Source organism: Salvelinus fontinalis, chromosome 29 (assembly GCF_029448725.1).
Source record: "Salvelinus fontinalis isolate EN_2023a chromosome 29, ASM2944872v1, whole genome shotgun sequence".
Lineage (NCBI taxonomy): Eukaryota > Metazoa > Chordata > Actinopteri > Salmoniformes > Salmonidae > Salvelinus > Salvelinus fontinalis.
Window position 1 is genome coordinate 42,001,019 of NC_074693.1, and position 13,512 is coordinate 42,014,530.

Here is a 13,512-nt window from a genome sequence, read left to right on the forward strand (position 1 = left end):
AACAAACAGGACACATCAACTCTGTTATGGTAAAAAGCTCACTGATGGGCCTGGAGAAATGTAACCACTCTCAAATTCATAGACCAAGCTATGGTTACAAGGACTGACCATCCATGATATTAAAATTATAGTTTTAACCATGATTTGGTGCTATACAGTGTTTGTTTACATCTACTTTGTTTACAACCATTGGAGTTAAACAAGCTTATATTTTGGGTTCTGTTGAGGAATGACAATTGAACTGTAAGCTCATGATGCATTTACAAGTTATATTCTTCATTATACTCTGGATGGTCCGAGCCCTGAATGCTGATTGGCTGAAAGCCGTGTTATATCAGACCGTATACCATGGGGATGACGAAACATGTATTGTTATTGCTCTAACTACATTGGTAACCAGTTTATAATAGCAATAAGGCACCTAGAGGGTTTGAAGTATACTCTGTATTGCGTCGTGCATAAGAACAGCCCTTAGCTGTGGTATATTGGCTGTATACCACACCCCCTAGGGCCTTATTGCTTAAATAATCAATGGGTACATATACTGTACAATTACATATCCAGAAATGACATACCGATTCTAACTTTAAGGCTATGATTTGGGAAGGGAGCTGATCTCAGATCTGTAGTAGGGACAATTTTACCTCAAAGCTTTACAAAAACATTACAGTAAACCATGCTCCACAAACTGTTATCTGTTCTTACCAAATATTACATTTTTTTACCTTAATTTAACTAGGCAAGTCAGTTAAGAACAAATTCTTATTTACAATGACGGCCTACACTGACCAAACCCAGGCCAATTGTGTGCCCTCCTATGGGACTCCCAATCACAGCCGGTTGTGATACACCCTGGTTCGATTCCAGGCTGTATGTAGTGATGCCTCTAGCAATGAGATGCAGTGCTTTAAACCGCTGCACCACTCGGGAGCCCAAACTAAATATTTTCTATTTTGACCATTCAACATATCACAAGAATTAAATACATTAAACTTGTAGTTATTTAAAAAAATCACAAATATCAATACATGTAATATTTCCAAAGCATATTTCTCTGGATGTATCGTAATTATTCTCGAAGTCCACACAAATCCCAGTTACGTTGTTTGACTGATCCGGCTATCCGTAGCTAGTTTAAACCAACCCGGAACCAAGTTGACAGCTCCAGTTCCTGAAAGCATCATTTTCAAATGGTAGAAACAAATGTTTTTCTGTGGTGATGAATATGCCACAAAAACATACATTTTGTTATTGTTAATCGATTTTTTTTTTTTGCAAATTGGGGTGAGCCATTCATTACGTCAAGCTAGCCACTTCCTTGTAATGCAAGAGTCAGAGGATTAAATCAAACACTGCTGTCAAGGATAACGTTTATCCTTTCATGTCATAGCAGTCAACTAGCTAGGTAGCTAGCCTGTCAGCAAAATGAGGGTACGTTCGTCGGTTTTTGCCTCGTTTTGTCTCATACTCCAAGTATTAAGCGTAGCCTTGTTTCTTAGGGGATTTTTCCCAGTCCCTGTCAAATCATCTTTTTCATCGAAAAGCAAGCTGTCAGATCTTCCGGCTGAACCCTTCACAGGTGTGTTTTGTTGACATTCTTTTCTCTCTGGCTAGCTAGTTATACTTACAATTAGAGTGGTACTGTTATTCTTAGCTGACTATATTGATTTTCTGCATTGGATAGCTAGCTACTTGCTTGAATGATAAGTCAAAAAAGTTTTTCTTTTTTGCCCACAGAATAAATGTTACCCTACCCATTTGTTCCTCAGTGTTGTCTACAATACCTATAATGTGTTGGTAACTGTGGCATTTTCTTTGGCATTTACAGGGAGCTCCCCTAACTCGTCCAAGGTCCCAGACCCCCTTTTTAAGAGAGTGGTGATAGTGTTGATCGATGCGCTCAGGGAGGACTTTGTGTTTGGTCCCAATGGGAGAAAGTACATGCCGTACACAAGGCACCTAGTGGAGAGGGGCTCCACACACAGCTTTGTGGCCAAGGCAAGACCTCCTACAGTTACAATGCCCCGAATCAAGGTACGAAAGTAAAACACCACCATAACTCACTCTCATTTGTGGTGCAGTTATTTGTAGAAAAAGAAAACTCCCACAACTCACAATATTGCAATAAGTGTGCAGAGGTAATATTGTGTGCAGGATGATCTTTTCTACCTTGAAAATGCTGCTTTGTGATCGTGACAGTGTCAGGTGAAATGTTGTGATTTGTCATGTGTTTGGGTTCAAAACCTTGGATAAAGTGTGTTGAACTAACTGGGCACATATGTCGAGTTTTGGTTGATTCATTGATTTGAGTAAAAAGTCCTAATAATCCTTTTTCTTTGAAATCATCTTCAAAATGAGACACTGTTTCAACAGTTGTCTTGTTATAGATCTATTTGAATATACATACTTATGAGTATTAGTCTAGCTATAGATTTAATGACATGTGTGGTATGTGGTTCAAAGAGACACAGAATATGTGTACCCTACCACCTTTTTCTGACAGTTGATCAAATTACTCTATAGCTACTTTCAAAATGTCAATGCTCATTTACCATAGCTAATTGGGCCTAATAGATCATTCATAGATTTTAATTCAACACCTGCCAAAAAAAGGGCCTACCCTGAATAAGCAGTAAACAACAATTGGCACATCTTTGTATTGAGACGTTCTCATTCATACCAGAAGGTGGCAGTGCAAGTGTGCCATCATGGAATGCTGCATCTTTCCAAATCACTGCAGTGCACCCAATCAACTGGTATGACACGGCCAACTAACCCAAATCAGAATCACCCAGAGACACAGCCCATTCATTAGGAGTACACCAGCCAGCCTCTGGCTGTGTGACAGGAAATACATCCCAGAAAAGGCAGTTTGGGGAGGGATGTAATTGAGTGAATAGTTGAGGAAAATAAATATTTCAGTGGATATACTGGCTGAATTGTACGCTGTGTATTGCTGCCCTTGTGTTTTGAGGCACACGGGAATGGCGTGACTTAGGCCCAGTTTCCTGTTGTTGATAATATGTACAAACACACACAGGGCCGGCTCTAGCCTTTGGGCCCCCCACCTCGCGACAAAACATTTTAGTGGCCCACCGCTTGACGGTGGAGAGAGAAATTCAAGTTTTAAAGCAGGTTTCCTACAATTCTACACATTTTGTAATGACTTATGCCATGTTAATATGATATTGGAGTGAGAATGACTAACAAAATGAATGGGGGCCCCCTGGAGTTCAGGGCTCCTGGGCACGTGCATTGTGTGCCTGGTTGGTATTCGGCCATGATTGCTACAGGTTTAGATACAGTAGCTGGCTAGACTAACTACCAATTAAAAAATAGTTACCTGACATAGCTAATTGAGTGATTTTCAGAACAAGATAATCGCTTATGCACAACAAAATGTGGACATTTCACCTGATGTATTCTACTATTCTAACTCTAAATAGTAAGTTGAGACCCCGACTGAGCCGAGCGCTAGGTTGCCCTAAGCGACCACTTATATGGCTTGTACCTGGAACTGGCACTGCGCTCGCACACGCACTCAGAGTCCCATTCCAATTCCTTGACTATTTTCACATCTCCCGCCCACTTAAGTGATAAGAGAAAGTCTTTTCAGGACAAAACAATGCCTTTGCAGGTAAAGCCACAGTGCGTCCAGAAGACCCAATCACCGACTATGCTCACTCACTAACTTTGGCCGACTAGGCTGTGTTGGGAAGACCTTTGCTTTGCAGACAGGGAGTTCTCTTATAGATTAGATTGTGTGGGGTTTGTTCATTTGTCAAAGGTGGAGTTGGGGCCATTTAAACATAGGCCTACTGGTAATTGTTGAGGTGAAGACCAAGTTTGTATTTTGACCTCTGTCTATTCTTGGAAGCCTTTTTCAGGGTCACCACACTTTATTGGCTTTGCTGTCTCAAATACTGCAGATAGTAGCGTGTGATGCAGACTTAATAACTCTGAATAACTCTTTACCCAAATGAGGTGAAGCGTATGTTATTAAGCGAAGACCAGTGAGTGAACACAAGCTCACCACAGCCCTAGTGGACTAGTGGCGCTTCATGATTCCCCGATGATGAACTTTTGGCCAGTGTGACTGCACGCATCATCGACAATGACCCGTTTGCTCATCACTTCTGTTGAGAAAGTTGTAAATGAAAGTTCATCTCTACTTATCACGGGGTCAAGGCTTTCGCACATTCCCTTAGGTTGCATTGTTGAAAACACTGTTCTGTGTGGAGGAAATATTTGGTTTCTTTTGCTCAGATTGACAAATTGCTCCACACCTGCTCAGATTGAACTCGTTAGCATTCCAAATACTTTCCGGTGGCCAGTGGTAGTTTTCGGATTCTGAAAAATTTCCTCACATATCCTTTCATTGGAATGGACACATGAGAAAATATGTTTTTTTTTGTGGCCGATTGTCTAAGCCGTCGGTTTCACTATAACAAGAACATAAAGCTAGCGGAGAGGAATTCTGGTGAATCTCTATTGAACACATTTTAATAGGCCTGGGCTAACTCTGGGGAAACTGGGCCAAAATAGTGAAGACCTGTCTGTTCACGATGACCCTAAGTTGGACACAACTTCCATGAGGGTCAGCAAGGAATTGCAGCATTTGGAAATGCCAATATGGATGAGTGGGTCTATGAGGAAGAGGTTTTGACTCAATCAATAACTCAATCAATACGTCGCAGACATTATTCGCCTTTTAATTCCATTGTAATGGGAAGAAGTGGGGTGCTTTTCTTTCTGTCTTTGCTTTAGATAAATTTGACATATTCATCTCAATGTACCTTTCCTTTGTGTTGCTTTGTTCACCCGTAGTGATGTGCGTGGGTAGTCATTCTATTTAGTAAATTAGGAAGATGACAATTGCTCATGGACGGGGGAAAATAATATTGGTTTTTGGAGAGTATTTAGAAATATATGAAAATGCCCTGGGAAAAGAAAGCATATGATCTGCATTACTAAGACTCTGAACCAACCAACCATCCAAAATACCTAATATTTAGTCGTTATCCCAAACACAAATCAAAAATCAAAATCAAGTGTATTTATATAGCCCTTCTTACATCAGCTGATATTTCAAAGTGCTGTACAGAAACCCAGCCTAAAATCCCAAACAGCAAGCAATGCAGGTGTAGAAGCACGGCGGCTAGAAAAAACTCCCTAGAAAGGCCAAAATCTAGGAAGAAACCTAGAGAGGAACCAGGCTATGAGGGGTGGCCAGTCCTCTTCTGGCTGTGCCGGGTGGAGATTATAACAGAACATGGCCAAGATGTTCAAATGTTCATAAATGACCAGCATGGTCAAATAATAATAATCACAGTAGTTGTCGAGGGTGCAGCAAGTCAGCACCACAGCATTTGGTCACGTGTTTTCGGGCTAAACCACATCATGCTTTGAGAGTGCACTTATTGGACCCACTTCTTTTTTTCGCCAGTCTTTGACTCCGCCTTATTTAACATACAATGCTAGCTGCATTTTCAAGGCCCTCCCTTAGTGCTAAGCCTTAATAATGCATGGTGCGTTCCAGCGTGTTCCCTTAACATACTGGTGAGGATCACTTTGGTTCTGACACAGACTAATATGTTTTTGTGTCAGGTCTATGCTTCCTCCAGAGCTCAGTCAAGGGTTTCCTCTGTTCTTCCACCAGGTTCCAAAACTGGATCTTCTCTCCATCGACTCCAATGCTCAACCAACATATTTATTTTGCCTACCAGTCATATCCTCTGCAGGAAAGGGAGCTTCTCCTCAACAAGTGTTGCGGTTTTTCCCAGCCTACCAATGATGAAATCGTCAGAAACCCTGCTTGAGACAAACTTTTCTCTTGAATCTGATTTGAGTGTGCGCTTTCTTACCACATCTAAGAACGAGACGGTGCAGGTTTCAACTGAGCTCTCTGTCACAGACGGAGGGTTGTGTTGGTTCGTGTGAGCTGCCAAGTGAACCATCATAGATGGATAGGCGGATGTTGTCCCTCGAGAGTTTGTGTAGATATCCTACGTAAGATCAAAAGTTAAGCATCGATCTGAACTATTCGCTGACTTTTGCAATGTAGGCCTCGCTTGAAAATGATGCATACCTTACCTCCAATCAGGGTTTGAAGCTGTGGCAGAGTAGGGATCTAAAGATATCCATTTGGACCACCTTTGGTGCTGAACCAGGGGCATCATACACCCCAAAAACCTGAGGGGGCACAGAGTGCGTGAGGATGGCTATATAGGATTTTCCTGCATATGTTTTCCTGCATATCTAAGCATACCTCTTGAGCTGTCTGTATGGTGATGAAAAAGAACTGATGGTTCTTTTTTATAAAGACACTAAATATGCTTCTGTGCATCACTGCTAAATCCGGGTAAAAGATTGAAAGGAATGTGATCCTTATTCAGTCCAATTTAGTTTTTGCTTGCTTATTTTCTACAGTCTACCAACCTTGCCAGCAGTCATGCCAGCTAAGATAGTTAGACAAGCTAGCTACTCTAACTTGATTGATAGCCTGAAACGTTATAGAAAATGCGCTGTAGTCAGAGACTGCAGGAAAAAAAATTGACAGAGGGGATGCAGGATTTCTTTTGCCTGACTTGAAATTTGTTTCTGCTTATAATTTCTGACATTTTGGTAGGCTATTTGTTAGTCAACTTAGTCTAGAATTAGATACATGCAGCTTCTCTTTTGTCATTATATGTTACAGTCAGTGTTCAGTGTACAGTCAGTGTTCAGTCTCCATTGAACCCATCTAAACAGTAGCCTTCTGTTGCCTTGACGTGCCATAGGGCCATTTTGAAGTCAAATTTGTTTAGTACCTCACAACCATCACACATAACATAGCCGACACTGCTATCATACTATGGCTGACCCTGTAAAACAACACATTTCACTGCACCTATCCGGTGTATGTGACAGTAAAACATATTTTTTTACCACTTCACCAAATCTTTCCCAAACATGACTTTTCTGGCCCTTTTCTTTATTTTCAACTCTCCATTTCGCAGCTTTTCTCTTGTTGAATTCCGCTCCTATTTGCCTCCGTGGATCAACATGATTAACCTTTTCAGCCCATTTCCAAAAGCAATTGGCATGTAGGCGATTTAGCACACGTACAGTTAGGCCCTGAAGTTTAGGCTTATGAACTAATGAGAGACAGCCAAAAATAATGGGAAAAAAGTCAATGTAGGATTTTTAATGAATTTATTTGCAAATTATGGTGGAAAATAAGTATTTGGTCACCTACAAACAAGCAAGATTTCTGGCTCTCACAGACCTGTAACTTCTTCTTTAAGGGGCTCCTCTGTCCTCCACTCGTTACCTGTATTAATGGCACCTGTTTGAACTTGTTATCAGTATAAAAGACACCTGTACACAACCTCAAACAGACACACTACAAACTCCACTATGGCCAAGACCAAAGAGCTGTCAAAGGACACCAGAAAAAAAATTGTAGACCTGCACCAGGCTGGGAAGACTGAATCTGCAATAGGTAAGCAGCTTGGTTTGAAGAAATCAACTGTGGGAGCAATTATTAGGAAATGGAAGACATACAAGACCACTGATAATCTCCCTCGATCTGGGGCTCAACGCAAGATCTCACCCCGTGGGGTCAAAATGATCACAAGAACGGTGAGCAAAGATCCCATAACCACACGGGGGGACCTAGTGAATGACCTGCAGAGAGCTGGGACCAAAGTAACAAAGCCTACCATCAGTAACACACTACGCCGCCAGGGACTCAAATCTTGCAGTGCGAGACGTGTCCCCCTGCTTAAGCCAGTACATGTCCAGGCCCGTCTGAAGTTTGCTAGAAAGCATTTGAATGATCCAGAAGAAGATTGGGAGAATGTCATATGGTCAGATGAAACCAAAATAGAACTTTTTGGTAAAAACTCAACTCGTCGTGTTTGGAAGACAAAGAATGCTGAGTTGCATCCAAAGAACACCATACCTACTGTGAAGCATGGGGGTGGAAACATCATGCTTTGGGGCTATTTTTCTGCAAAGGGACCAGGACGACTGATCCGTGTAAAGGACAGAATGAATGGGGCCATGTATCGTGAGATTTTGAGTGAAAACCTCCTTCCATCAGCAAGGGCATTGAAGATGAAACGTGGCTGGGTCTTTCAGCACGACAATGATCCCAAACACACCACCCGGGCAACGAAGGAGTGGCTTCGTAAGAAACATTTCAAGGTCCTGGAGTGGCCTAGCCAGTCTCCAGATCTCAACCCCATAGAAAATCTTTGGAGGGAGTTGAAAGTCCATGTTGCCCAGCAACAGCCCCAGTGTGTGAAAACCTTGTGAAGACTTACAGAAAACGTTTGACCTCTGTCATTGCACACAAAGGGTATATAACAAAGTATTGAGAAACTTTTGTTATTGACCAAATACTTATTTTCCACCATAATTTGCAAATAAATTCATTAAAAATCCTACAATGTGATTTTCTAGGTTTTTTTTCTCATTTTTTTCTGTCATAGTTGAAGTGTACCTATGATGAAAATTACAGGCCTATCTCATCTTTTTAAGTGGGAGAACTTGCACAATTGGTGGCTGACTAAATACTTTTTTGCCCCACTGTATTAGTCATAACCTCGTATCATATCATCATTCGTAACCTCCTTGCATCTGCAAAAGCCAGAGACTTACTTATGATTCAGTACTACACAAATTGGTTTAATTATTTATTTACTAGCAAACTAAATGGTATCACAGGATGAACATACACACTTAATACGTTAAAATCAGGTCCCTAGCGGACTGATAACAATATGGCTGCTTGTTACAAAAGACATGGAGAGGGCGACAAAGAGAGAATGACAGAGACACTTAAAAACTTCTTATAGCTGAGATCCCGTTAACGGGATCAATATGACAGCCAGTGAAAGTGCAGGGCGCCAAATTCAAATCAACAGAAATCCTATAATTAAAATTCCTGAAACATACAAGTATTTCACACCATTTTAAAGATACGCTTCTTGTTAATCCCACCACAGTGTCCTATTTCAAATAGGCTTTACTGGCAGACCAGTAAAGACCTCTGACTCATTCCCCTCTCATTCGGCCTCCCTTCACAGTAGAAGCATCAAACAAGGTTCTAAAGACTGACGTCTAGTGGAAGCCTTAGAAAGTGCAACATGACCAATATCCCACTGTATCTACAATAGGGAATGAGTTGAAAAACCACCAACCTCAGATTTCCCACTTCCTGGTTGAACATTTTCTCAGTTTTTGCCTGCCATATGAGTTCTGTTATACTCACAGACATAATTCAAACAGTTTTAGAAACTTCAGAGTTTTTTTCTATTCAAATCTAATAATACTATGCATATATTAGCAACTGGGACTGAGTAGCAGGTAGTTTACTCTGAGCATCTCTGGGCACCTTATTCATCCAAGCTACTCAATACAGCCCCCAGCCATAAGAAGTTAACGTTGGTACATTTTAGAAACTACTCTCACTTATAGTACTCTTGTACTTTGCACACGAACCGCCGTCCGCTTGGAGTAAAATCATGAATGTATTTACTTGAAATGCGTGTATCTCTCTCGGAACCGGTTCATCCTGGAAAGGGGGTTGGGCCTTTTCGCCGCACGCTTGTAAGGCTCTGATTTTTCAAAAATGGTTCCAACAAGTCATCTACTGTTGTTCTTCTCTGAAGTTGTCTGATATCCGGTGACTTGTCGTGTAGTCCTGAAAAGAACTACAGAGTTTATTCTCCTTCCATTCACCAGGAAGATGCTTCTTTGAAGATGGGCTAGCCAGCCGTGTCGATGGTTCCCAGTGGGGTGATGAAAGTAGCATAATACGATGGCTTGAACAGAGTAATAGAATGGTCCCACTTAAATTCACATTTTTAGATATTTTACTTAGGACCGCTAATTAGCCATACCAGTCGGGAGGTGAGTGTATCGTCTCTACCTCGAGTTGAGATTCAGATGTCAAACCCCTTTAAACGTGAGCTGCACCTCCTAAGTCGCTCTGTTCTGGTATGTTAATTCTTAACCCATCATTTTATACAGTTTGTTCAAAAGGGCGATTCCGTCAGGCTGACACGCTCTCTGACCTCACGTAGGGGTGTGACATGTCACTGTGCAAAGTTTATGTAAAACAATTGTCTCTTATGGCTCCTTGAATCATATCCCTCTCTTAAGAAAAACACTTCCATAATTTTTTATATTTCACACACAACGTAGAGGATGGTTACTTCGTAAATATAGCGTGTATACTTTCCAAGTTAAAGTATTTCCTTTATACATTTGTTTATGACATCACAAAATAACAAACAAAATGACATTAGTGTTCTTTAGATCGCCTCTGACCATTCTCCACGTTCTATGTTAGAAATATTGTTCCAGTATTCACTTTAGAACGTGTTCGAGTTTTGTATTACAACAAAATGTTGTAGTAATACACGCTGAAACTGTTGTGACTGGGAAGCATACGTTAAGCTTTAGTCGCACAGTTTAATTAAGATGTTTTGTGCCGTATTTCTCAAGTGAAATGATATGCATGAAAAGTTGTCTCGAACAGCCAGAAAATCCCTGCCGGAACACCGAAACGAACAAAAACATCACATAATGTTGTCATAATATATCCATAAACTGTTTCAACTGGGAAGCATGCAACAGCCTTAAATGTAGATAATTCTGATAGTTTTGCTTGAATTACAAAGGCCAGCAGGTGCTTTTGACACTGTGCTTTTGACATGTGCAAATGGGCCAAAGCACGAGACACAATTTTGTGGAAAAAGAAAGGCATGGAATCCATATCATAGTTTAGTTTAGACTAGTTTGCTTCCTTCTGTGAGGCTGGCTCAAGGTTATTTGCCCCAGAATGCCTGATTGTGAGAGATCACAGTGATTATGCAAAGGGTTGCTGTAAACACTTCAGAGTGAAAACATGTTGATATGCCTCGCTTGTGACAGGCTAGTGAGATACTGCCAACAACATCTTGGCCTATATGGGTTTCTTTATTGGCTTTAACTAGCTGTGGAGGACACAACATTATGTAAAACATTATGTGATACAATAAATAGTCATAGTCACTATCAATCCTTCATAGACAGGCTACTATTATGAAAGTATTCTCATTACATACTACAGTATTTCATTTTTTTTATCGTAAATAAATGTGTCGTTCAGTGATTGCTTTGAACACCATCTTACACCAGTGTCCCATTGTAATTGCTGTAGCTCCGGTGTTAGCCTTGTTTTACTGCAAATTACAGTTAGGTAAATGGAGATGCCAGCGTAACGAAATAACACTGATACTTTGAATAACGATGATATTTGCTGACTACACCTGACAATTATGTTGCACAATTAGCCTATTGCTAGCTTACATATAGTACCAGTCAAACGTTTGGACACACCTACTCATTCCAGGGTTTGTCTTTATTTTGAGTATTTTCTACATTTGTAGACGTCAAAAATATGAAATAACAGTGTGCAAAGCTGTCATCAAGGCTACTTTGAAGAATCTCAAAAATAACATATATTTTGATTTAACACTTTTTTGGTTACTAAATGATTGCATATGTTTTATTTCATAGTTTTGATGTCTTCACTATTATTCTACAATGTAGAAAATTGAAGAAATAAAGAAAAAACATTTGAATGAGTAGCTGTCCAAATTTTTGACTGGTACTGTACCTAGATTGACAAACTCCCTTGGCCCTCCTCCTCCTGCTCCCTCTAGGCCCTGACCACAGGCAGTATCCCAGGTTTCATCGACGTGGTGATGAACCTGAACTCCCCCGCACTGCTGGAGGACAACCTCATCTGGCAGGCCAAGACGGCGGGCAAGCGGATGGTGTTCTATGGGGACGACACCTGGGTGAAGCTCTTTCCCAAGCACTTCATGGAATATGACGGCACCACCTCTTTCTTTGTGTCCGACTACACTGAGGTCAGTCATGGTCATTGTCTGTTTGAAGGTCAGGGTCATGCCCTTTAATCTTTGCACTCTCATTGATTTTGTTTGTTTGATGTGATTTTGTCATTGTTAGTTACATGGGAATGCCATGCCAAGTGAACGAAAAGTTTTTTTCCCAAGATTCCGTATCATATTAGCTCAACTTTAATCTGTTTCTATTACATAATATTTCTTACATACTATACGTAAAGAGTTTCTCAAAGGTCTGATTCAGAAACAATGACACAATCTGGATTGTGTCTTGGTGTTAGTATTTTGTGTTGACATGTCCCCGCTGACTCTTCCCAGGTTGACAACAACGTGACTCGTCACCTGGACGGCACGCTGAAGAGAGACGACTGGGACATTCTGATCCTGCACTACCTGGGCTTGGACCACATCGGCCACATCAGTGGACCCCACAGCTCCCTCATCCAGCCCAAACTAATGGAGATGGACGACATCCTCAAGAAGATTCATGGCTCCCTCATCTTAAAGGTATAGAAGACGACTTTTCAATAGCAAAATAACACGTACAGTACCAGTCAAAAGTTTGGACACACATTCAAGGGTTTTTCTTTATTTTGACTATTTTCTACATTGTAGAATAATACTGTATTTTTCTTTTTATTTCACCTTTATTTAACCAGGTAGGCTAGTTGAGAACAAGTTCTCATTTGCAACTGCGACCTGGCCAAGATAAAGCATAGCAATCCGGCACATACAACAACACAGAGTTACACATGGAATAAACAAAACATACAGTCAGTAATACAGTAGAACAAAAGAAAACAAAAAGTATATATACAGTGAGTGCAAATGAGGTAAGATAAGGGAGTTAAGGCAATAAAAAGGCCATGGTGGCGAAGTAATTACAATATAGCAATTAAACACTGGAATGGTAGATGTGCAGAAGATGAATGTGGAAGTAGAGATACTGGGGTGCAAAGGAGAAGATAAATAAATACAGTTTGGGGATGAGGTAGGTAGATAGATGGGCTATGTACAGGTGCAGTGATCTGTGAGCTGCTCTGACAGCTGGTGCTTAAAGCTAGTGAGGGAGATATGAGTCTCCAGCGTCAGAGATCGTTCCAGGCATTGGCAGTAGAGAACTGGAAGGAAAGACGACCAAAGGAGGAACTGGCTTTGGGGGTGACCAGTGAGTGGGAGTGGGTGCTGCTATGGTGACCAGTGAGCTGAGATAAGGCGGGGCTTTATCTAGCAGAGATGTGTAGATAACCTGTAGCCAGTGGGTTTGGCGACGAGTATGAAGCAAGGGCCAACCAACGAGAGCATACAGGTCGCAGTGGTGGGTAGTGTATGGGGCTTTGGTGACAAAACAGATGGCACTGTGATAGACTGCATCCAATTTGTTGAGTAGAGTGTTGGAGGCTATTTTATAGATGATATCACCGAAGTCGAGGATCGGTAGGATGGTCAGTTTTACAAGGGTACGTTTGGCAGCATGAGTGAAAGATGCTTTGTTGCGATATAGGAAGAATTCTAGATTTAATTTTGGATTGGTTATGCCTAATGTGAGTCTGGAAGGAGAGTCTATCCAGACACCTAGGTATTTGTAGTTGTCCACGTATTCTAA

The 13,512-nt window shown here is 41.1% G+C and overlaps 1 protein-coding gene across 1 annotated transcript in view; it reads left to right on the forward strand.

The window, feature by feature from the left end:
• The first annotated feature begins 1,115 nt into the window (after positions 1-1,115).
• The window catches only part of LOC129827993 (GPI ethanolamine phosphate transferase 2-like), a 132,650-nt gene continuing 120,253 nt past the window's right edge, over positions 1,116-13,512 (forward strand). The window contains exons 1-4 of the mRNA XM_055889377.1: positions 1,116-1,579; positions 1,829-2,034; positions 11,700-11,909; positions 12,225-12,413. Of these exons, the coding sequence (XP_055745352.1) occupies positions 1,426-1,579; positions 1,829-2,034; positions 11,700-11,909; positions 12,225-12,413 (759 nt within the window). The 5' untranslated portion in view covers positions 1,116-1,425. The remainder of the gene's footprint in view (positions 1,580-1,828; positions 2,035-11,699; positions 11,910-12,224; positions 12,414-13,512) is intronic.